The 24776-nt window shown below is 45.4% G+C and overlaps 1 protein-coding gene across 1 annotated transcript in view; it reads left to right on the forward strand.

Moving 5' to 3' along the window:
* Positions 1–6559: 6559 nt before the first annotated feature.
* CHP1 (calcineurin like EF-hand protein 1) overlaps positions 6560–24776 on the forward strand; it is a 47731-nt gene continuing 29514 nt past the window's right edge. The window contains exons 1-2 of the mRNA XM_056133551.1: positions 6560–6789; positions 17239–17311. Of these exons, the coding sequence (XP_055989526.1) occupies positions 6723–6789; positions 17239–17311 (140 nt within the window). The 5' untranslated portion in view covers positions 6560–6722. The remainder of the gene's footprint in view (positions 6790–17238; positions 17312–24776) is intronic.

Genomic DNA, 24776 nt, shown 5'->3' on the forward strand with positions numbered 1-24776 from the left:
GCATTTGGGAGAAGGTCATATATAATTTCTCTAAATTGTCTTGGCCTGGAGTTCTCTGCACATATAAAAGTTCATTTGGATGTTGCCACAGTGAGAGCCTTGCACTTTTGATGGTCCTTTCATTATTCTTATCCTGATCTTTAGATTCTCCTGCTCAATATATTTTTTAACACCAATTTAAGAAACTTAAATGTGGGGGTGTGGTGCCGCCAGCAGGTCAACCTATACCCATGAGTGAGAGCATCAGCAGCCTAATGGTGCATTCAGGCTTCCTGATCCCCAAAATTGCCACTGTGCCTCTGATCGAACCCCAAAAACTTGGGACCAAGTTTCCTGAGAAATTAAATGACTAAAAGTTAGGTTTATGGGAGCCACCTCTGGCTCAGCTACAAGCCACCTCTGGCTCAGCTCTGAGAAATTAAATGACTAAAAGTTAGGTTTATGGAAGCCACCTCTGGCTCAGCTACAAACCACCTCTGGCTCAGCTGCAAGCCACCTCTGGTTCAGCTATACAAGTTCATATATCAACTTTGCTTCAGAGACTCATAAATAAATCTCAAAAGCCTCAGTTTATCTCAGACACACATAAGGCTGAAAAGACCAGGGTAAATCAGAGGGGGGCAGGTTAGCCTGGTGCCCACCCAAGCAGAGACTCTGGCAGCCGCTTGCTCCCACAATTCAGAATCGCCATCACAACCCTGCCCAGACTCCACCATCTCAGGACAGACCTCACCGAGATATAACCTGATGGAAACTTGGGTATGCAGGTTTTGTGACTGAAATCTCCAGGTCTTCTAGGGGGTGGGATGAGCTACCTCCTCACACCTCCCTGTCCTCACACCTCCCTGTACTTCCAAAGCTTCAGCAGTCACACATATACCCCAAAACTGCCACCTAGTTAAAAAGTTACTCCAGCCTTACCTTCCCAATAAAAATACTGAGTGCCCTGAATAATGACCTCTAAGTACCTGCATTGCAAACTATAATGCACAAAAAGAGAAAAAGAATAAAAGTGCCTGCTATAGAAGCAGATGGGGGGGGGGCATGTTGGGGGATGGTGGGAGGGAAATAAGGGACATTGGTGGTGGGAAATGTACTGGTGGAAGGACTGGTGGAAGGATGGTTGTTGGATCATTGTATACCTGAAACACAACCATGAACAGCTTTGTAATGGTCTATCTCATGGATATTCAATTGAATAAAAGTAACGTGAAGTTTATGCAGTTTTCGTCAGTTTAATTAGTGGCTGAATAAACAGCAGTACTTCTGTATTTAAAAAATAAAAACTTTTATGGGGGTATGGTGCAGCCAGCAGGTCAATCTGTACCTGTGAGATGAGTGCATCAGCAGCCTGATGGCGCCTTCAAACTTCCAAATACCCCAAAATTGCTGCTGTGCCTTTGGCCAGACCCCAAAAACTTGGGGAAAAGTTCACCAAGAAAGTAAACGGCCAAAAGTTAGGAATGTGGGAGATACACCCACAAACCACCTGGAGCTTAGCTATATAATTGGAGGCATGGCCTCTCTGGTTCCTGATCGAACTGCTTAATGGCCTTGATTCCAGAGACTCAGAAACAAGTCTCGAAACCCAACGGCTTTTGGCAGAAATACGTCCAGACCCCACAGTAGGTTACTGTCGCTGGGCCACCTCAGGGGGGAAAGGGTGTTGTCCCTCCACCTGCTCCCCCTAGGTGGCTCAGTGGCCACCATCCTCCAGAGGACACTGGACAGTCAGGTTTGGGACCTCAATGATGAGACACGTGGGGCCTCACAGGATGGGGGTGGAGCCGGCCCTTACCTCCCACCCCAACAAGACCCCGAGTCGCTGCCCATGAATGGCCTTTCTGGCTCCCGATCAAGCTGCTTAACAGCCATGATCCCAGAAACTCAGGAACAAATCTTGGAACCCAGCATGTTTGGGCAGAAATCCCTCCAGATTTAAGTGTTAAAATTTCCGAATTTCAAAATTGTGCAGCCACTACTGCAGCCACGTGACATCATATGTTATTCTTAACCAGCAATAGAAAACAAATTGTCTACTGCTGCCTTTTCAGCAGATCTGAGTGTTGGGGTAAAATCCCAAATAATAATGGTGGGTCTGGTGTCAAAATATTGAGTGTGATCAAAGTATAGAGAGAGTAATGTGGACATCATCTGCCCCACAGGTAGGGGGAGGGTGTGGGATGGGGGTATACTGGGGTTTTTGGTGGTAGAGAATGGGCACTGGTGAAGGTATGGGTGTTTCATTGTATGACCGACACTTAAACTGGAAAGCTTTGTAACTGCTCTCATGATGATTTAATAAATAAAATTATAAAAAAAGAAAAAAAAGTAAGGTGGAATTCATGCTCAATTCAATCAGCTAATCAGTGGCCGAATAAGTAGCAGTACTCCTACAAGCACAAAAATTTGTAAGTCTACAACTGTACCTCATGGTGTTTCACTAATAAAAATTAAAAAATAAAAAATAAAAAAAATTTAAAACCCAAAGAGAATATGTAAACATCAGTATTTCCTATATACTTGTCAACAAGCTGCAATAAATATTTACGCAGAGATCTGAGGTCTAACTAACCTCTTGTTGCTCAAAGTCCCTTATAAATTTGTAAGATTTCTGGAGTTGGACATTGTTAGCTACCAATATATGCATGACTTAGAAGGATCACAATTAAAAAATTACCAACTCAGATGCCAGATCTCTTCAATAGGTACTCTGCCCTACCTTGACCAGTGAGAAGGAACCAGCACGCTCTAGTCTCCTCAAGCCCATGTGTTCAGCCTGCTATAGCAATTGCTACCTTCTGTATACTTTATCTTTTATCTTTTTGTTGTTGTTTTTTGGGTCACATCTGGCAGTGCTTAGGGATGACTTCTGGTTCTGCTCAGGGATCACTCCTGGCTCAGGAATCACATAAGACTAGGGACCATATGGGATGCCAGGGATCAAACTTGGGTCAGCTGTGTGCCAGGTAAGGGCCCTATCCACTGTACTATCTCTCTAGCCCGAAATGCTGTGTGCACTTTATAAAACATAACTACTTTTGTAATAATGTGTTATTCATTATACAGAACACAGCACCGAAACATATAGAACAAAATAACATTAAAAATAATTGCCACTCAAAAAAAAATTGCCACTCAGAGCAAATCCTCATACATTTCTGTATAATACTGTTGTTTTTGGGCCACACCTAGCAAAACTTGGGATCATATCGTGTTGGGATAGAACAGGGTTCCTCCAATCCTTTGAGCCAACTCCCTGGCCTGCTTCTGCTTAAAACTGTAATTTCAAAGATGAATCCTCATTCTAAAGGCGTCTCCTAGAACAATTCTCTTCTTTGGACATCCTTGTATTTATTTTTCTTCCCCATCCAAATGTCCTTGTATTTAGGACTCCAAATAAATGTTCCTGTATAGTGACTTAAATTCAAAAGCTGCTTGTTAGGGCTGGGGAGATGGCTCAGAGGGGTGCTCTGAGCCAGGGTGCTCTGGATGGAACTCAGAAATGAATGCACATGCTTTGCATTCAGGAATCTGCACCCTGATCCCTAGCACCACATGGTCCCGGGAGCACTGCAGGGGAGCAACCCCTGGACACAGAGCAGAACCAGGAATAGCCCAAGCACTGGAGAGTGTGGCTCAAAAATCAAAAGTAGGCACTGCAGAGAGAGTCCAGGGGTGGGTTATTTGCCCTACATTTGGCAGACCTGAGTTTGATGTGATCCTTGAGTGCAAAACAAGGAGTCAGTTCTGAGAATCATGGGGTACCCCCCCCAAAAGTGGCTTCCCTTTGTCATACTAAAGTATCTAAATTTTGCGATTTAACTATAAAACACTGAGGAAATAGAAAGACCAAGTATGAAAGGGGTGAAAAGTTACAAATACTTCTAGCAAGCAAAATAACTTGTTTTTATGTTTTAAAACCAATCAAATGCTTACAGTAAACATTATCTAATTTACAGTTGAAGAAACTGAGTGCTAGGCTTGCTTTCTTAGGCCTGTGTTCTCTCTTGAACATGTTATCATTTGCTTGTTTCTATGTTTCTTGATAGTTTTTCACTACCCTTGAGAAGTCTGTATTCTCTCTCTCATTCTCTCCTTTCCTCCCCCATCCCTCCCTCCCTCCCTCCCTTTTTCTCTCTCCCACATCCAGAAGTGCCTAGGGCTTACTTCTGGCAGTGGAACCTTGGAAGACCATATGGGGTGCTCCAGATGGAACTCAGAAATGGATGGAATCACATACAATCAAGGGCCTTCCCTGCTATACTATCTCTCCGCCCCTCACCCCCAGATTCTCTCTTGAAAATGTATTTCCTCTCTTTCTCTCCCCTCATGTCTTCCTAAGTAATTTTCATTGAATAAAAAACTATCTTGAGTCACTAAAGAAAAAAAGAAATAAAAAAAACTGAAGCCTTAAGATTTAAGACACGTGCTCACAATCACATGGCAGAAGGTAATAGAACCTGACCTAAATCCAGGTGACTCCCAGAAGCTGTGTGGGGTCCAGTGAGAGAACAAATGTTATGCACCGAGAGATTGTAAAGCAAGTCAACAGAATAAGAAAATAATTCTTTGTTTAAGTCAATCCAACAACCAAAGAGGCAAAAGAGTTTTTTACAGAAACAATAGAGGGCAAAACTGGAAAAACCTGCCCCTAATAGAAGCAAGAGTTGATTTATATATCTTTAAGATACACAAGTTAGGGAGGCAGGATATAGCTCCCTGACAGAGCACATACTTTTCTTATGTGAGGGGTTCAATCCTTCTCCCAGCCCACACAACAGCTACACATAATAAAAGTTTAGAAAACGTTTGGACAACTGCAAACGGCAGGCAGGATTCAAGATTAGGAGGAAAAGATAAGGTCAGGATCAAGAAATTGGCTTCAAGGTTCAGAGGAAGGACATTCATAGCAACACTTCTATCAACCTGCAAGATGGAAAAAATAGCTCCTGTGGCTTCTAGACAGGCATATCCAGAATGTCACTCTCTGCTTAAAAAAAAAAAGTTATCACTAGGTCAGATTTATTAGGTTAGACAGGAGCAGGACAACCAGGAAAACCTAGCAAGACTAGAACCTCAACCTCATGTCAAACTGTTAAAATCTCAGGTACAGCTTAAAACTAGCAGCCTAGGGCTGAACAGATAGTACATATGGAGCACGTGGCTGAATGGGATTTCATTCTGGCACCACATATACACCCACCGCCCCTCATTTCCCCAGGAGTGATCCCTGAGCACAGAGCCAGAAGGAAGCCCTGAACACAGCCAACAACGTGTGGTTCCAAAACAATAAATTTAAAACAAAACAAAAACCCCTCTAGTAGCCTAGATGGTGGTGGGGAGATGGCTCAGAGGGGTGTAGTGAGGCCAACGCACACGGGTGCCCCAGGTTCAGTCCTCAGCACCACACGGTTTCCCCTTTCCCCTGCACTTAAGCTTGAGTAGTCCCCAACACTGCTGGGTGTCGCCCCCATCCTCCACACCCCACACCCCAAATATCAAAACTAATAGCCTTGATTGAGTTGAGCATCTTGCTTAGCAATCTCTTGCCAAGAGTGGTCAGAATTTGTTCTTCCCGTCTCAAATGGGTTCTGTATGGAGCAACACTTGACGGGTGGAGAAGGCAGTTGGAGCCATAAGGAGTCTTGGTTCACCTGGGAGCGTGTCTCAATTTAACTGACGGCATTAAACATTCGCCATTAAAAAAAAGGAAACGCCTTAATTTTTTTTTACGACAAAAGAATAAGTGTCCAATAAATGACGAGTCATCCTCTAGGAATTCACTCTCCTTGGCCGTTAAGTTTTGTACGTTTTGTTACCCGAAGGAAGTTTGGGGGAATCCAGTCCTGATTCTGTGAAAAGCTGAGTTCCTCGAGCTTCCGTCTTGAATAGAAAAAAAAAAGGAGCGAGAGAAAGAGGAACCGTAGTTAAAGAAAGAGCTCCCGGGGAGCGCCCAGCCCGCGGGGGCGTTATCAAAGGCCGATCCCCCGAAACAAACGGGAGGGCGGCACCGCCCGGCACCCAACTCGCAGGGCTCGGCCGAAGGCTGTTAGTCCAGGCGCCAATCAGCGCGCGGCTCGCAGCCCGCTCCCGAGCGCCCCGCGCGGCCGGGAAGGGACGTGCGGCCCGGGGGAACCGGAGAGGGTGTCGCTTAACTCCCCACATGCAGTTCCCGGGGGACGACACCCACCCTTCCAACTCCGTCGGTCTACCTAGCTTTATAGTTTCTTCCCGAAATCCGTGTCGCCTGTCGGGTCCCACTGTGAAAAGCTTTGTAAGAGGAGGGCGGGCGACGACGCTGCCCGCCGCGGGTATTGGTTTCCCGTGGGAGAGAACGGGGCCGGCGACGTGGCCCGTTTAAGGCGGCCCCCGGGCCCGTGCGTCGCTGGCGTTGCCCCTTTAAGGCCGGCAGCGTCTTGGTTCCGGGGGGCGGGACCTGTCGATTCCGCGCCGCCCGGGCCCGCGCCGGGCTGATCCTTCGGGGCCGGAGCCGGGAGCGTCGACGTCGCGCTCGGCGTCGCGCGCAGCCTCTGCCCTGGTTGGCTGGCGGTCGGGCCGCCTCCCCCGCGCGCGCCGCCCCCGGGTTCCCTGCCCGGTCCGCAGCAGAAACTGTGCCCTCTCCCTTCTTGACCCCTGGCCTTCCCTTCCCTCCCTCCCTCTCTCCCTCCCGCTGCCGTCGCTCCTGCCGCCGCTCCTCCGCGGGAGCTCCCGGCTCTGGGATGGGGTCTCGGGCCTCCACGTTACTGCGGGACGAAGAGCTCGAGGAGATCAAGAAGGAGACGGGCTGTGAGTTTCGGGCAGGGGAGGTGGGAACCCGGCCCGGCGCCTCCTCCCGCCGGCCTCCGCCGCGGCGTGGAAACGGGGTGCTGGGCAGCGGCCGCGGCGGGAGCGGGGGGCCGCGGGCTGGAGAAGCCCCCGGAGCGCGGCGCCGTCCCTCTCGAGGGGCGCTCGTTCTCGCCCGGAGGCGGGGGTCGCGGTCGCCCCGCCAGCGCCCGCACCTCTCCTCCTCTCCCCCACCCTGCCAGGCTCAGGAAAGTCCGCCAACTCCTTTCCCTTTTCCTCTTTTTTTTCTCCCTTTTTCCTTGGCTCTCACCGACCTTCCCTGCAGGAACTCTGAGTGGATCCTGCTTTAAAATCAGGCTCCGCTTCCCGTGACGTTTCTGGGGAAGGTCGTAAAACCACTGACAGCTGTGGGAACTCACCAAGACTTACCTCAGTGGTGTGAAGATCTTGCGGAGGCTGTGCCCCCCCTCCCCCACCAGGATCGGCGGGTCAGGCTTTAGAAGCCGCGGCGACTTGGTGATGAGACCTTTAAACAATTAGGGGGTCTGCAAGCAGGCAATGCCTTTCATTCGGAGCTGGATGCAAAAGCATGGATTCTGTGACCGCCACTTTTGATTTGGGCTGAGGATTCGGGCTGGCCTAATTTCACATGCATTGATTTCTACTGTGCTAGTGTACTTTATGCAATCGCTATGGAACTTGGATGTGCTCCAAAAGATCTGAGTGTGAAATTGTTCTAAGAACGGATTTTTTCAACAGTCCAGTTTTCTCCTTATGAACCTGAACAAAGGGCTTTAGGAATCTCGAAGCCCAGCAGATTGCCATAGTATTACATTTGGATTGCTGTGGAGTTCATACATTATTTTCTCAGTTAGCCATTATAACGCTTGTGTGTTAAATGACTTACATAAGCTTCTGGTCTCAGTCTCTCCATCACATCTGTATTTGATAACGAGGTGATCAGGAGGTAACTCAGTGGCCCATATGCTGATCATCCTGAAGGTTGTTGGGGAACTATAGAATTATAGTTCAGGTGGTAGTGACCTGAAGTAAAATAAGTGGCTTTCCTGTGCTTTCTGACAAGCTCAACTTTCGGAATCCTCAAGAAATACGAATAGCTTGCTTCATGGTATCCACCGCATTGGTTGTCCCATTTGGTTACTGCTCCCAGCATCTCTAGCATGGCCCCTAAACCTCACCTTTAAACATTGATCTTTAAGCCCACCCCTACCTGTGTGATCCTTATGTGATTTTGACTGACTGATTAACTGTGTTTATATGTGCAATACTTGGACACTTGTCCTTATACTCATTTTCTAACTTGTTCTGACTCGAAGGCAGTTTGGATTCAGCAAGCATTTTGTTTCATTTTGTGGCCATGACCTCTGTAAGTATAAGGACTACATTAGATGTAAAGTAATGTCAGAGTAAAAACATTCATACTTAGGGACCAGAGTATAGCAGGTAGGGACTTGCCTTGCATACAGCTGACCTGGGTTCAGTCCCTGTCACTCCATATGGTCCCCTGCCAAGAGTGACCCCTGAGCTCTGAGCATCTTTGGGTTTGGCCCCAAAATAAAAAAAAAAATTTTCATGTTTAAAATTTCATCAGAAACAAATCATAGTGAAGATGGGGAAAAGCTGTTTTTGCTTCATGATGTGAAAGAATAATGATTCCATTACATTTCACCAATGAAAAGGGCTTGATTACTGGAAGATTCAGGTTATTTTACTGGTTTACTTGTGGACAGATGTGAACTAAGTATTCCTGGGAGAACATTTTTCTAGTTAACCAGAGGGCTAAATCAATACCAAGGAAAATTCTACACTATGTAGCTAGTGCAAAAGTATGTGTTGAATCAGATAGCCTGATGATACTAGTCCTTTTTTGTTTGCTTTGTTTTATTTTCAGGCTACAGCCTCATCTGGCAGTGCTGGAGTGGGGGGCCACTTCTGGCAATGCTTGGGTGATCATGTAGCGCAGATCATGATACATCAAGGCCCAATTCTTAAAGCTGGAGAGATGATGCGGTGGATACCATGAAGCAAGCTATTCGTATTTCTTGAGGATTCCGAAAGTTGAGCTTGTCAGAAAGCACAGGAAAGCCACTTATTTTACTTCAGGTCACTACCACCTGAACTATAATTCTATAGTTCCCCAACAACCTTCAGGATGATCAGCATATGGGCCACTGAGTTACCTCCTGATCACCTCGTTATCAAATACAGATGTGATGGAGAGACTGCTCCTGTTTGCAGTGCTATCACCCCCATGCAACTTACGCATTTTCAAAGTGCCTTGATTTGATTTTCTGCTAGATATTCAGAGCAGATGGAGACAAAATACACCCACAACCTGGACATGGAGCTAAATCTACAAAAGATTAGCATCATGACACAAGAGAGCTGAAATTTTGTGGCACCCACATTCAGAACTTATGGAAGACAATTCTTTGAACTGGACTGGGGGAAACAGGAATTGTGCCTTTTGGGTTTCCCAAGACCTGGGGCCACGCTTACTTCGACTTAGACCCAGCAGTGCCAAGGCCCACCAGAATTTCCAACAGTGTCCAGGGTATCCTGCAGTGCTGGGAATTGAACCTGGATTTCCCCACATGCACTGCACTGCTTTGAATCATCTCTCCAGCTTTAAGAATTGGGCCTTGATGTATGCATTAAGGGATCTGATTTGATTAAATCAACCTGGGGTTTTGGATGTCTTCAGGCGCTTCCTCTCCCAACCTGCTACAAAGTTATTCCACTGCCCTGGTGTTGAGCCATCAGTTTATCCAGATAGTGCCCATCAGCAGAGGCATTTGCTAGCATTATTTAGCTTATGGAAAAAAGATTTAGAAGACTAAAAGCAACAGATAACCGAGGGTGGGGTTGGGTGGTAGAATTTGACCTATTTTTGTCTTCCTTTACCATTCAGAGTTTGGGGAGGGCTGGAGGGATCGTACAGGGGTTAAGGCACTTGCCTCATATGTGGCTGATCCCTGTTCCAGAGATCCAGAGACTCCTGAGCACGGAGCCAAAACTAGCACCTGAGCACCTTTGATATGACCCAAGCCCCCCCTTCCCCGCAAATACTAAGAGTTTAGGGTAACTGTCAGAAACACTTTCAGAACAAGTACAGACATTTCATTATCCTTTTGCCAGTAAGAAAATGTAGCATAATTGAAGAAAACCGACAATAGCACAGTGGGTAGGGCGTTCGCCTTACATGCGGCCAACATGGCCAACCCGAGTTCGATTCCTCCGCCCCTCTCGGAGAGCCCGGCAAGCTACCGAGAGTATTCGATATGCCAGACACAGTAACAACAAAGTCTCCAATGGAGACGTTACTGGGCCCGCTCGAGCAAATCGACGATCAACGGGAGGGCCTTTACCTTTTTACCTTTACATTTAATACAAAAGTTTTATATTGAAATTAATGAGTATATTTAGGCATTTTGGGGGATAATGCAGGGCAAGTGTGAATTGATTATTTTCAGATAGCTAGTATTTGAAATGAAATCTGTTTAAAAAGTAGTTCTTGGTAAAGGTTACCTATAAGCCTCAGTTTTGTCAACTGAATGTGGGAGTAATAATAGTACCTACTTCATAGAATTCCTCTGAGGATTAAATGAGATAAATTATATAAACTGTCTAGGATAGTGCTGTTGTTACTTTGAACCACAAGTAGCAACCATCTTACTGGGAAAATATTTGTGTGTATTGGTTATGAAAACTGCGTCTAGGTGTATGTAATGGGGAGGTGGGTGTGGCAACAGTATTTTATACTTTTCTTATTTATGGTAGGTATTGGACTAGGAATCAAGTACAAATGCTGTTCCCCAGTCCTAAGGAAATAAAACTTTGTGTTGGGGCCAGAGCAATAGTACAGAGGGTAGGGCATTTGCCTTGCACACGGGCAACCTGGGTCCCCAGCATCCCATGTGGTCCCCCAAGCACTGCCGTGAGTAATTCCTGTGAATTGCCGAACCAGGAGTCACCCTTGAGTATCACTAGGTGTGGACCAAAAAACACTTTATATTGGCATAAAACATTGTCTTTGTTCTGCTTTCACACCTAAGTATTCCATAAATTAAAATTCATTGTTGTAAAAGTGGTTTCTAGGGAGAAGGTCCCAAATGTTCTGAAAGTTTCTTCTCCACCGTTAGTTTATTTAATGTTTTCAAAAAACTGGACTGGAAATAAAAAAATAATAATAAAAACCACTAAATCTTTGAGAAACAATCCATGGCAACTGAGTACAGTGAATGCAGATTGATTTATTGTTTGTTTCTATCTTCAATTTATGGTGAATATGTGGGGAGGGTGTTGAACAGGTTTTGGAAGTCAGTTTTACAGGCTGGTGCTGTTTGTTTGAAAGGGTGTAGTGATGGTAGAACTAATGGGTTTTCTGTATAATTGCTGCAATGAAAACAATTGTTTGCTTGATAATAATTTCCTGGGCTAGACTGTAAGTGGAAGTTAAATTTCAGGTTGCTGCTGACTCAAAATATAGGACCCCACCACTCTTCCCTACAACCTGCCATGCATGAAGAGTCTACCGTGAAGGACCTGGCTACTTCTAGCTCCTATTAACATCCAAATACCAGGGGCTGGAGAGATAGTACAGGGAGTAGTTGCTTGTACGCAGCAGACCCAGGTTTGATCTTCAGCATTCCATATAGCCCCCCCAAGCACCACTAGGAGTAATTCCTGAATGCAGAACCAGGCGATCCCTGTGCATCGCCTAGTGTGACCCCAAAATTTAAAAAAATAAAGTAAAAAATAAAATCTAAGTGCCCATACAATCAACACTTCCAGCTATTTGGGGGCTAAGTGATTTAAAAAGCTCTGTGCTGGAGCGATAGCACAGCAGGGAGGGCGTTTGCCTTGCACGCGGCCAACCTGGGTTCAATCCCCAGCATCACATATGGTCCCCCAAGCACTGCCAGGACTAATTCCTGAGTGCAGAGCCAGGAGTAACCCCTTGAGCATTGCTGGGTGTGATCCCAAAAGCAAAAAAAAAAAAAAGCTCTGTGTTTTCCCCTTTCCCCTCCTAACATTTTAAAGAAAAATATTAGAATATACAGCAAAATTAGACTAAAGATTTAACACAGTGGTAGAACATATGCTTTCGTTGTTGATGCTCTAGGTGATCTCTGGCATAATAATAAAATTTTTAGATGGCAGAAAATTTAAAGTAGTATAATGAGTATCTGTAGACCTTTCATCTTAATTCAGCAGTTGTGAATAAGTTTAGATATATTTGCTTTAGATCAACATATTTGTTTTTAGGGAGGGCACACCTAGCAGTGCCAAGGAGTTACTCTCAGCATGGCGCTCAGGGGTCATTCCCATAAGGGCTTGGAGAACCATGAGGTGCCAGGAAAAAAACCTGGGCCTCCCTCATGCACATCACATGCGGTTGCCCTTGAGCTATCTCCCTAAGCCCCATCTTATTTTTTGAGGAACCTTTTGAAAGTTGCAGATTTGAGACATCTTAACCCCTAAATGCTTTTGCATTTGTCTAACCACAGTCCTACCACGAATGATTTGCAGAAGTAGTAATTAAAATATTACCCACTATTCACCCTATAATAAAAATTTGCCAGTTAGGGAGCAGGACTGGTTACCAAGAATAGTACAGCAGGTAGGCCACTTTCCTTGCACGCTGCTGACCCAATTCAGTTCCTGGCATCACATATGTTCCTGCCCTTCCAGGAATGATGCCTCAGCACAGAGCCAGGAGTAAGTCCTAAACACTGCCAGGTGTGGCCCAGAAACCAATAATAGCAACAACAACAACACAGTAATAATAATTCTTTGACCATCAGTGAGAATAAAGTAGAGCTTTTTTCATTTAAGTCATAAAATGCACTCCTCTTCTAAGAATAATTGTTCCTTGTTGAGACTTCCTTCTGGTTACCAAGAGAGGTGGTGGTTTGGGAAATTTGTCCTTCTAACACGTACCTTCCAGTGAGAAGAGTTTTCTGGAAACTTGCCCTGCCTTCATGAGAGTTCTGATGAATTTCCGCTCCTTGAAATTTTTTTGAGCTGTATACTTTGGAATTTATTTTTTATTCCCTGTCATCTGGATTTTGCACCTAAATTAAAGCTTCCTTTCTTTGTACTCACCTATCTACTACCGACAGAACTCTTTGTAAGTGTCCCTGTAACAGATGCAAAAATTAAGAGATAATGATATGTGACCATATTGAGTTGTATTAAGTTGATATAGTCCACTGCCCCTGACACCTGTTTTGTATTTGCATGTCTACTTATTTATATACTCGGTTAAAAATTTTCTTTTTTCTTTTTTTTTCTTTTTTTTTTTTTTTTGCTTTTTTTGGTCACACCCACCAGTGTACAGGGGTTACTCCTGGCTCATGCATTTAGGAATTACTCCTGGCAGTGCTCGGGGGACCATATGGGATGCTGGGAATCAAACCTCAGTTGGCCGCATGCAAGGCAAACGCCCTGCCTGCTGTGCTATCACTCCAGCCCCCCAAAATTTCTTTATTATAGTTAAGGTAGTGTTTTATAATGATGTTGACTTTTTTTTGTCTTGGTGTACACAGCAATCTCACCACCAGCAAATACATATTTGATTTCTAACATACTGGTAAATTATGAATTCAAGCAGTCATAATTTGGTTCCCCCATACACACACGTACACCAAAGTACAGTTGAGTAATACCTCATCTGTACTTGGAGAATTAGTTTTTTATCTAGGGGAGAGGAGTAAAAAGTAGTTCTCCCATCAAGTGTTCTAGGGGTCAGACCTGGGGCTCCTGCATGCATTGCAGCCTATCAAGCCATCTCCCCAGCGCTAGGGCGATTTTAAAGGGCAAACTGGAAGGTTTCAGGGTCCAGTTCTTCCAGATCCATGATAAAGATTAGGAAGCTGTTCAGTGACTCATTTGTTAGTTGAAGGGTTTGGATTCGATGATAACATTCCGTCCAGTTTTGAAATTGTCTGTATTGCTATACTTACTTATAAAGACCCAAGAAATTTCTAGAGGCATTTACAAGGACTGTTAATAGTATTGCCTCTGGCAAGAGAGACTGAGGAACTTGGTTGCTAAGGTCACATTTCATTGTGTGTTCTTTTGTCTCTTAGCAGTTTTACCATGTGCATAGATTATTCTCTCAAAGAATAAAAGAAAAGAAAAATACAACTTGAGGGCCAAAGGGATAGTATAGTGGGTAGGGTCCTTGCCTTGAGCGTGGTGATCCGGGTTCACCACATATGGTATCCTGAGTCCCACCAGGAGTGATCCCTGAGCACAGAGCTAGAAGTAAGTTCTGAGCACCACTGAGTATGACCCCCCCAAAAAAAAAGCAAAAAAATGTAATGATAAGTAGGTAAAATTATGTTTTAAAAAAAACAAATAATACAGTTTGAGGGCCAGAGATAGTATAGGGGTTAAGGTACTTACCTTGCATGGAACTGACCTTAGTTTCTATCTCCTGTACCATGTCCAGACTCCAGGAACTAAGCACACATCCAGGAATAAGTCCTAAGCACAACTGGGCGTGGCCCCAAAACAAGCAAGCAAGCAAAAAAGAAAGTGGGAGGGAGAAACGTAAACTATTATAACTATGTATACAAGTGATTTCTCTAAAATAGGTGGTATGTGAAGGATTGAAAACTGTTGAGATTGTGACTAATTTTTGTTTTTAAAAATGTTTTGGGAAACATAAGTCATTCTTTAACTGATCTATTTTTCGTTAAACCAAAAAGAACTCTAGTTCTCAAGTAGACTTTGGGATCCAAGGCCAGAGTCAGGACAAACTATGCAGATTCCTGAAGAAATGCTGGTTGTGACTAGCAGAGGCTAGAGAGGGGTGGACATTAATCAGTGCCACATAAAAATCTGCCTTCAGGCTCTCATTGTAAGGATAACAACGATAATAGCTAACCCAACCCGTAGTGCTTACACTTGACCTAGCACTTTCCTCTTGGACTCTTGTTTCACCTCAGTCCCATTCATTCACGTGTCCTAGTAAGCTGTGGAGCTGTGAATGGAAGCAGATCAGGCCAGCCTGAACCCTCACACAGTGTACCTTTGCCCCAGCTGAGGAAAGGGCCACAGTTTTTCTTGGGACTTGGCTCCTGGTGGCTCTTCCCTGGCGGTAGATCCTTCTCTCCCCTTCCCTGCTTTCTGCACGCCTTCCAGTGGTACATAGTGCAGCTTCCCACCCTGGTTCCGAAGATCAGCAGCAGCACCTGGTGTGTCTCCTTGGCCCAGCTCTAGCCACTCCTTCCTGCTGCACCTGCAGCCACCCCTGATCATTTTGTTCCGTGTTTTGGTTTTGGATTTGGGACTGCACCCATTAGAGCTCAGGGCTTACTCCTGGGTCTGCACTCAGGGATCACTCCTGGTGGGGCTCAGGGGACAGTATGCGATGCTAGGGATCGAACCCAGGTCAGCCACCTGCAAGGCAGGTGCCCTACCCGCTGTACAATTGCTCTGGCCCCCCATCATGTCCCATTGTTCCTGTGACTACACGTTGATTTTTGTTTCATAGCTGAGGGGCTGGAGCGATAGCACAGCGGTAGGGCGTTTGCCCTGCACGCAGCCAACATGGCCGACCCGAGTTCGATTCCTCCGCCCCTTTCCGAGAGCCCAGCAAGCTGCCGAGAGTATCTCGCCCGCATGGCAGAGCCTGGCAAGCTCCCCGTGACGTATTCGATATGCCAAACACAGTAACAACAAAGTCTCCAATGGAGACGTTACTGGGCCCGCTCGAGCAAATCGATGAACAACGGGAGAGCTGAGGGGAGGAAGACAACTGTTAGAATTCCTTTGGCCACCTGGGAAGGCCCAGAGGTACAGCTTGGGACAAAGTCCACTCTGGCCACACCCTTTTCAGCTGTGGTCTTTTCTCCTTTGACAATTCTCATTTTCCCCCTCTCCTATCTCCAGCCAGCTAGGAGGTTAAACTATTTCTCTGGGTGAAATTATTATTTTTTTTGTAATTTAAAAGTTTTAGTTTGTCCCTACAGTTATTACCTTATTTTAATAGGCTATACATAACAATACAGAAAGAGCAAAATTTTGTAGGTGCCATCCAACAGTAACATGACAATTTCATAGGTGGTCTCGTTTGCTCGCTCCAGTTTGGGGAAGCTTGTGGAGCTCATGTAGTTATAGACAACTGTGCTGATCTTCTGTCCAGAAGTGAGATAAAGTGAGGCCACGGTGGTTGGTACAGAAGTCAGACTTTTAAAAAAACAAAGCAGAATGTTGAGGGGCCAGAGATGGTAGGTACAGTGAGTAAGGTGAGTAAGATTCTGGCCTTCTACAAAGCTGATCCAGGTTCAATCCCCAGCACCACATATAGTTCCCTGAGCACTTCCAGGAGTAATCCCTGAGCACAGAACCAGATGTAAGTCCTGAGCACAGCAGGAATTGATCCAAAACTACAAAATAAACAATTATTTTAAAAAGCCATAATATTGGGGGTCTAGAAAGATAGAGCACACAAGGCCCTAAATTCAGTCCGTGGCAGCTCATGCCTTGTCACCAGAACCCCAGTCTAGCCCTGGTGGTCCACACAGTTGTGCCATACACCAGGTGTGGTCCTGGTGGCCCCTAAGCACTGCTAGCCCAAGCCAGGCCAAGCTTAGCTGGAAGGGAACTCTGTCACTCAAATTGTGAATGTCTGATATGCCCCAGTCTTCAGTTCATCATAAATTACCTAACCAGCATTGCCTGCCTGAAACATCAAATGGAGAAAGAGATAGGCGACAGACAGACAGACAGACAGACAGACCATGTCCTTGGCAGTTGGTGTGTTTTTCATCAGTGTGTATTTTCATAGCCTCTGAAGCAGAGTTCTGGAAAGTGAGAGTTTCACAATCTCCTTTTAAACTAAATTTGACTTTTTTTTGGTTAGATCTTAAAAACCTGACATTTTAACATGTTCTAAATCTTAATTAAACCTAGATTTTATTCCTGAAAGTCATTTTTGACTGATTGTATGTGATTGTGTTTACTTTTGAGGAGTAACCCCCTGAGCATTGCTGGGTATGACCCAAAAAGCAAAAAAAAAAAAAAAAAAAAAGACTTGTTAAAAAAAAAAAAGAATTGAGACATCTCCGCATTTTACTCTTTGAAGCATTTGCTAGTAGGCTGAGACCATAAAGGCAGTTGGCTTATTTTTGGGGTGAATTATTTTTTGGTTTGTTTGTTTGGGTTTGTTTGGTTTGGTTTGGTCTTTGTGCCACACCAGCATGCTCAGGGCTTACTTCTGGCTCTGTACTCAGGGATCATTCCTGTTGGGACTCAGTAAGACATTATGGTATTAAGCCTGGGTCACCTGCATGCAAGGCAAGCTCCCTACCTGCTACACCATCGATCTAGTCCCCCAGCTGGCTTCTGAAAGTCCACACGTGGGTTCATTGACTGGAAGGCAGCTTCTCCCACAGAGACTAACTTTGTGTTCTTCAGTTTCCCACAGTCAGATCACCCGCCTCTACAGCCGCTTCACCAGTCTGGACAAAGGAGAGAACGGGACTCTCAGGTAGGCGTTTCCTTTATTTCTGAATAAGGGTACATGTGGTAAGCTTCCAGCCTGTGACAAGCAGGGATAACTCACTGGCTTTTGAGCGTCATTGATCCAAAAGGAAATGAAATAAGCATAATCATGGTATTACAGCTGCCATTAGGCCTGTGCTGCTTTATTCTGATTCTCTTTTAGGTTGGGGGCCTTTGTTCTAGTTCTTGGAACGTACTTTTAACAGTGTTCACTCTCTCTACTTGAGTTGCCCCATATATTTTTCCTAAATATTTCAGCCTCTGTGTTTTGGTGTAAGTATGTGTTTTGTGCTACACCCAGCAGTGTTCAGGTCTGTTCCTGACTGTGCTCAGGTGTAGCTCCCATGCTCTGGTGACCATGTGGCACCAAGGGTCAAGTCAGGCCTTCTGTGTGCAAAGCCTTCCGCCCATTAGCTTTAATGAAATTTATCCATCATAATCCAGGATTGGTAGAGATGTGACTTCTGATATCTGCACCCAGCAGGGTATATCACTATGTAGACTAATGTTAAAAAAAGATATATAGTGTTTGTTTTAGTCTGTGGTCCCTAACTGAGGGCCTCTTTGCTTTGGATGAGATAAACATCTGAAGATAGTTTCGATTGTTGTTCTTAGAGAATGCTGCTCATTTCTAGTGGGTACAGCCCAGAAATGCTGCTAAACACGCTACAGTATAATGATTCCCTCCCACCCCCTCATGCAACACACACTTTCTCACACAATTGTTCAGACCTGAAGGTTAATCATAACAAAGATGGACAAACTTTGGTCTAAGAATATGAATTTAAAATCATGTAATGCCATTATTGTTTCATATTTATAAATGTCTTATCATTGTAAAGTGTCTTCTTACCACTGCTTCTCAACCTCAATCTCAGTAGCCAACTTTCATTACTGTGGTTCCTCAGCTTCGATTAGCTGTCATAGAATGATGCTGTTTGCCTTTACAGTGATTAGCAGGAAACAGCTGAGGACTTCTGCAGAAGACTTCTGGCACATGTATAATGTGACAAAAGAGGGAAGGAGGAAGTTGCTGACCCTCTGTATAGAATCTTTAAGCAGAAGAGTTAGAGACTATTGGTAAATCCATAAGGCAATCTTTGTTTGGGTCAAAATTCTGCTATTACTTGGGGCTGGAGCGATAGCACGGCGGGTAGGGCATTTGCCTTGCACGCAGCCGACCCGGGTGTGATTCCCAGCATCCCATATGGTCCCCTGAGCACCACCAGGGATAATTTCTAAGTGCAGAGCCAGGAGTAACCCCTGTGCATTGCCAGGTGTGACCCCCCCCCAAAAAAAGCAAAAAAAAAAAATTCTGCTATTACTGATAAGAGGGATAGACTAAGGTCATCCTGCATAATAGTATGTGGCTGTGGACTTCATCCCAGGGGCAGAGACTACACCAAGTGTTTCTTCTTTTGATTGAGGCAGAATACACAGTACATAAAATCTGCCTTTCGGGGGAGGAGGAATCACAACCTGTGGTGCTCAGGTACTAGGCCTCGCTGAGCACTGGGGGAGGGAGGGAGTTTGCTCTGAGGACCATGTGACACTGGAAAAAGAACCAGGTCAGTGATAAAACCAGGGTTGGATGCATGGAAGGCAAATGTCTTAACCCTTGTACTCTCTCTCTGATCCAGAAGTTAAAAATTTTGGTGAAGGTCCAGAGACATAGCTCAAAGGACTGGCTTGCACATCTTGCCTATAGGAAACCCAGGTTCCATCCCAGTCACTGCATGGTCCCCAATCTACTTCCAGGAACAAGCCCCCATCCATCACAGAGCTAGGAGTAGACCCTTTGCACTACAGGCTGATGCCTCTCCAAATTAATAATCACTATCACTATCACCCTGTTGTTCATCAATTTACTCGAGCAGGCACCAGTAATGTCTCCATCATCCCTGTCACGTGCTAGTGTAGCCCAGTGGCATATTGGGGGCTCTTTCAAGGTCAGGGGAATGAGGACCATCATTTTTACTGTTTTTGGCATATCAGTTACGCCACGGGTAGCTTGCCAGGCTCTGCTGTGTGGGCGGATACTCTTGGTAGCTTGCCGGGCTCTCCGGGAGGGATGGAGGCTTTTGGGGCAGCCTCTAATCACCTTTACAGGTGTTCCTAGTCAGGCATATATGCGGGCAGGATACTCTCGGTAGCCTGCTGGGTTCTCTGAGAGCGAAAACTAGACAATAAGAGGTCTTCCAGGAGCTTGGTTTTATAGTTTCTGAATCTTGGCCGTTGATGGGGTTACACGGAAGTTGGTGGGTGTAACTGCCTAGCTACTGGAAGATGGGGGATCTGGGTGGAGGAGGCCCAGTGCCGATCCGAGCAGGCTTGGAGATCTCAGCTCCAGGTCCCACACACCAGGGTTCCTCTGCGGTTCCTTCATGCGTGAGGCTCATCTGAGCATGTGGAGAGTGCTCTCAGCATGGTTGTGGCTGGGTCCTGGAGGTCTTTGTCTGCTGGGGCTCTGCTTGTGGCAGAGAGGGAAACTCAACCTGCCCCCTCCAAGGGGCCCTGATGAGGACAGCCAGGTGCAGAAGCAGGAGACTGGGTTGTTCTCCTCCAGGAGCTTGGTTTTATAGTCTCTGGATCTAGGCCGTGGATGGGGTTACACGGCAGTTGGTGGGTGTAACTGTAGCTACTGGAAGATGGGGGATCTGGGTGGAGGAGGCCCAATCCCAAAATTAATAATAAAAATTAAAATTTATTGAAGTCCAGTTCACCACTCTTTTATTTTGTAGCCATATATAAGAGCCTATTGCTAAATCCAAGATAATGAAGATTTAGTCTTGTTCTAAAAATGTGCTGGATTCAGCTTGTATATATGGATCTTTGTTTATATTAAGGGTTTGTTTTTTGTTTTAACATAAATGTTTTGAGGTAAGAGTCCAGTTTTTATCTTTTTTTTATATATGTGGGAGTAAAGGGCTGGAGCGATAGCACAGCGGGTAGGGCGTTCGCCTTACAAGCGGCCAATATGACCGACCCGAGTTCGATTCCTCCGCCCCTCTCGGAGAGCCCGGCAAGCTACCGAGAGTATTCGATATGCCAGACACAGTAACAACAAAGTCTCCAATGGAGACGTTACTGGGCCCGCTCGAGCAAATCGACGATCAACGGGAGGGCCTTTACTTACTTTACTATATGTAGGAGTACTGCAATTTATTCCGCCACTGATTAGCTGATTGAATTGGGAATGAACTCCACCTTTTTTTTAAAATTTTTTATAATTTTATTTATTGAATCACTGTGAGAGCAGTTAGAAAGCTTCCAGGTCTAAGTCTCGGTCATACAATGAAACACCCGTACCTTCACCAGTGCCCATTCTCCACCATCAAAAACCCCAGTATACCCCCATCACACACCCTCCCCCTACTTGTGGGGCAGATGATTTCCACATTACTCTCTCTCTATTTTGATCACATTCAATATTTTGACACCAGACCCACCATTATTATTTGGGATTTTACCCCAACACTCAGATCTGCTGAAAAGGCAACAGTAGACAATTTGTGTTCTATTGCTGGTTAAGAATAACATGATGTCACGTGGCTGCAGTAGTGGCCATGCGATTTTGAAATTCCAAAATTTTAACAGTTAAATCTGAAGCGATTTCTGCCAAAACCTGCTAGGTGCTGAGATTTGTTCCTGATTCTCTGGTATCATGGCTGTTAAGCAGCTTGATCAGGAGCCAGAAAGGCCATTTATGGGCGGTGACTCAGGGTCTCGTTGGGATGGAGAGAAAAGGGCCGGCTCCACCCCCAATCCGTGAGGCCCCATGTGTCTTGTCACTGAGGCCCAAACCTGACTGTCCAATAGCCTCTGGAGGACGGCAGCCACCGAGCCGCCTAAGGGGAGCAAGTCGGAGGGACAACACCCTTTCCCCCTTAGGGTGGCCTGGTGACAGTAACCCACTGCGGGGTCCGGGCACGTTTCTGTCAAAAGCTACTGGATTCCAAGATTTGTTCCTGAGTCTTTGGGATCATGGCTGTTAAGTAGCTTGGTCAGGACCCATAGAGGCCAATCGTGGGGGGCGACTCGGGATCTAGTTGTGGTGGGGAGGAAAGGCCGGCTCTACCCCCATCCCGTGAGGCCCCTCGTGTCTTGTCACTGAGGGCCCAAACCTGACTGTCCAGTGGCCTCTGGAGGATTATGGCCACCAGGCCGCCAGGGGGAACAGGCCAAGGCACGAAACCTATTCCCACCTGGGTTGACCCAGCGCCTGGAACCTACTGCAGGAACCGGACGCATTTCTGCCAAAAGCTGTTGTTGGGTTTCGAGATTTGTTTGAGTCTCTGGGATCATGGGAGAGGCCATGCCTCCAATTATGTAGCTGAGCCGGAGGTGGTTTGTGGGTGTGTCTCCCACATACCTGACTTTTGATCGTTTACTTTCTTGGTAAACTTTGCCCCAAGTTTTTGGGGTCTGGCCAAAGCACAGCAGAAATTTTGGGGTATCTGGAAGTCTGAAGGTGCCCTCGGGCTGCTGATGCACTCGCCTCACAGGTACAGATTGACCTGCTTGTGGCACCATACCCCCAGTTTTCCTCTTTTGCATGTGGATATCCATTTGTGTTGGAACAATTTGTTGAAGAAACTATGAAATGCTAGAAAAAGAGCCAGATCAGAAATCTGTTGTTCCCCCCACACACATCTTTTGGCTTTAATACTTGAATCATGCATTTTACTTTGTTGTTGTTGTTTTTTTTTTCATTTTTTGTTTTTGTTTTTTTTTTGTTGGCTTTTGGGTCACACACAGCGATGCTTAGGCATTACTTCTGGCTTTGCACTCAGGAATTACTCCTAGAGGTGCTCGGGGAACCATATGGGAGATCTGGGATCGAACCCCAGTCGGCAACATGCAAGGCAAATTCCTTCCCACCATACTATTGCCCAGCCCCCCTTTTTGTTGTTGTTCTTGTTTTTGGGCCACACCCAACTGTGCTCAGAGTTTACTCCTGGTTCTGCACTCAGGGATTGCTCCTCGCGGGCTCTGGATAATATGGGATGTCAGGAATTGAACTTGGGTCAGTGGAGTGCAACGCAAGTGCTTTACCCACTGTACTATCACTCTGGCCCCTTAAGCTTATTTCTTTAAAAAAAATTTTTTTTTATTCTTTGGGCTACACCTGCAATGCTCAAGGCTTACTCCTGGCTCTGTGCTCAGGGATAGCCCCTGGTGGACTCAGGTAGGAGTGCCAGAGATAGAACATGAATTAGCAGTATCAGCCTTAGGCTTATTTCTTGAGCTCCATTTGGAATAAGATGGGAAAGGAGCTCTCAAACTACCTGGGCTAACTAAAAGAAATTTTCTGATTGTACCACATAGTAAGCATATAGCAAATTATATGCAATCTTCCTGCTGGACCCTAGGTCTCAGGGTTAGCACATCGTCTCCTGACTATGGGTATTTCAGCCTCTGGCTGTATGGTTAAACTAATGCTCTCTTCTCTCCTCTTCTCTCTGCAGTCAGCCTTAGAGATTACCCAATAAACTTTAAATCTTTCTGGAGCACAGAGTGCTTTCTCTTTCCACCCAACTCAGTTTCAGGCTGTACTGTTTTCTTTTCTTTTCTTCTCTTTTCTTTTTTTCTTTTCTTTTCTTTCTTTCTTTCTTCTTCTCCTCCTCCTTCTCCTTCTCCTTCTTCTTCTTCTTTTTTTGCTTTATTTGCTTTTTTGGGCCACGCCCAGTGGTGCTCAGAGGTTACTTCCTGGCTCTGCATTTAGGAATCCCTCCCGGCAGTGCATGGGGACAGGGGACCATATTGGGGGGGGGGGGATGCCGGGGATCAAACCCAGGTCAGCCACATGCACAGCAAGCACCCTCCAGCCCTTCCAGGCTGGACTCTCATCAACCAATCTGAGCTCATCTAATCACAAGTTACCTGTAATATTTTGTTACCTGGAAGCAGACTCCATTTCTTAAGAAAGAAGTCAAAATATTTCTTCTTTTGACTTTTGTAAGTTCTTCTTAAGAGAAACATTTTGTCTTCTCTAATTTTGTCATTGTGTCCTGGACCAGATTTTCCAGAATGAGGAGGTAGAATCTGAATTTTTGTGTAGTACCAGTAGGATCATAAAGCATAAATCATGGAAAGTTTTTGTTTAGAAATGGGTTTTTGTAAGGCCAGGGATATAGCTCAGTGAAAGAGCACTTGACTTGCATATATGAGGTCCTTGGTTTGATCCCCAACATCACAAAAAGGAAGGGAGAGCAGGGGAGAAAGGAAAGAAATAGATTTTACACAGTTTCACTGTACTTGGAGATCACACACAGTGGCACCAAGGATTCAACAGCAGTGCCAGGACTGCACTTGATAAAGGAGGGTGGAGGGCAGGGATCAAATTTCACGCCTCACTCTGGTGATGCAGGTGCTCTGTCCCTGAGTTACAGCCCCACCCACTCTTCCTTTATTGACCTTAATAGATTTCTATTGATTGGTTGTTACTACACTTTTCACCATGACTCAACATTTTTTTTTCTGGTTGTTTCATGTTCTCCTTTGCCTTCCAAAAAATAGTATTGAATTTAGTATTTAGTCCTTTGAACATGCTTTGCAAGTGAATGTGTGTGTGTGTGTGTGTGTGTGTGTGTGTGTGTAAAAATGTTTTGTTGTTTTGACCATACCTGGCTCATTGCTTGGGGGACCATACGGTGACTGAGATCAAATATTAGCTTTCCACAATCTTTTTTGTTCTGGAGCCACACCCATTGTAAGAATCCAGGTCTTACTCCTGGCTCTGTGCTCAGGGATCACTCCTGGCAGGGCTCATAGAACCATATGGGTGTGCAGGGATCAAACCCACATCAGCCGTGTGCCAGGGCTAGTGCACTACCTGCTATACTAGCTTTTCCACCTACACAAATTTTTTTTTTAAACACAAAATTGTTTTTAATTTTTAAAAACCTTTCTGGGTCTCTGACCCCTGTTCTAACAGCTCCTTTGTTTTGTTTGTGGTTTGTGGCCACAACTGGCAGTTCTTAGGGCTTACTCCTGGCTCTGTGCTCACCTGGCAGGGCTTGGGGTAGTGCCCTACCCACTCTGCTATTGCTCTGGCCTCACAAGCATATTGTTATCTTCTATCTTCCTTATGACTAACTCAGTGCTCACAGAGAACTTGATGATGGCATAGTGTTGAAGCCTGTGGAATAGAGGAAATGAGGTCATTGACTCATTTGATTTCTTTCCCTAACATTCTCAGGTTTTACCCTGGAGATAAATGATTGTACATTCTCTGGGAAGCTAGAAGTTAGCTCATTCTTTTCAACTTTAAATTAACTTTCCTGAATGCTGCTTCCTTTCCCAGGCAGCTGAGCATGATGCCTTGCTGAGACTCTGTGGGGAAGAATGACCTTGGCTCATCAGGCTGCAGCAGAGTCCAGACCATCCTTCCCTGCAGTCTAACATACACGGCTCTGACACACTGGTCTTTACATTCGCATCTCTTTTCT

Source organism: Sorex fumeus, unplaced genomic scaffold, assembly GCF_029834395.1.
Source record: "Sorex fumeus unplaced genomic scaffold, SorFum_2.1 ptg000098l, whole genome shotgun sequence".
Taxonomy (NCBI): domain Eukaryota; kingdom Metazoa; phylum Chordata; class Mammalia; order Eulipotyphla; family Soricidae; genus Sorex; species Sorex fumeus.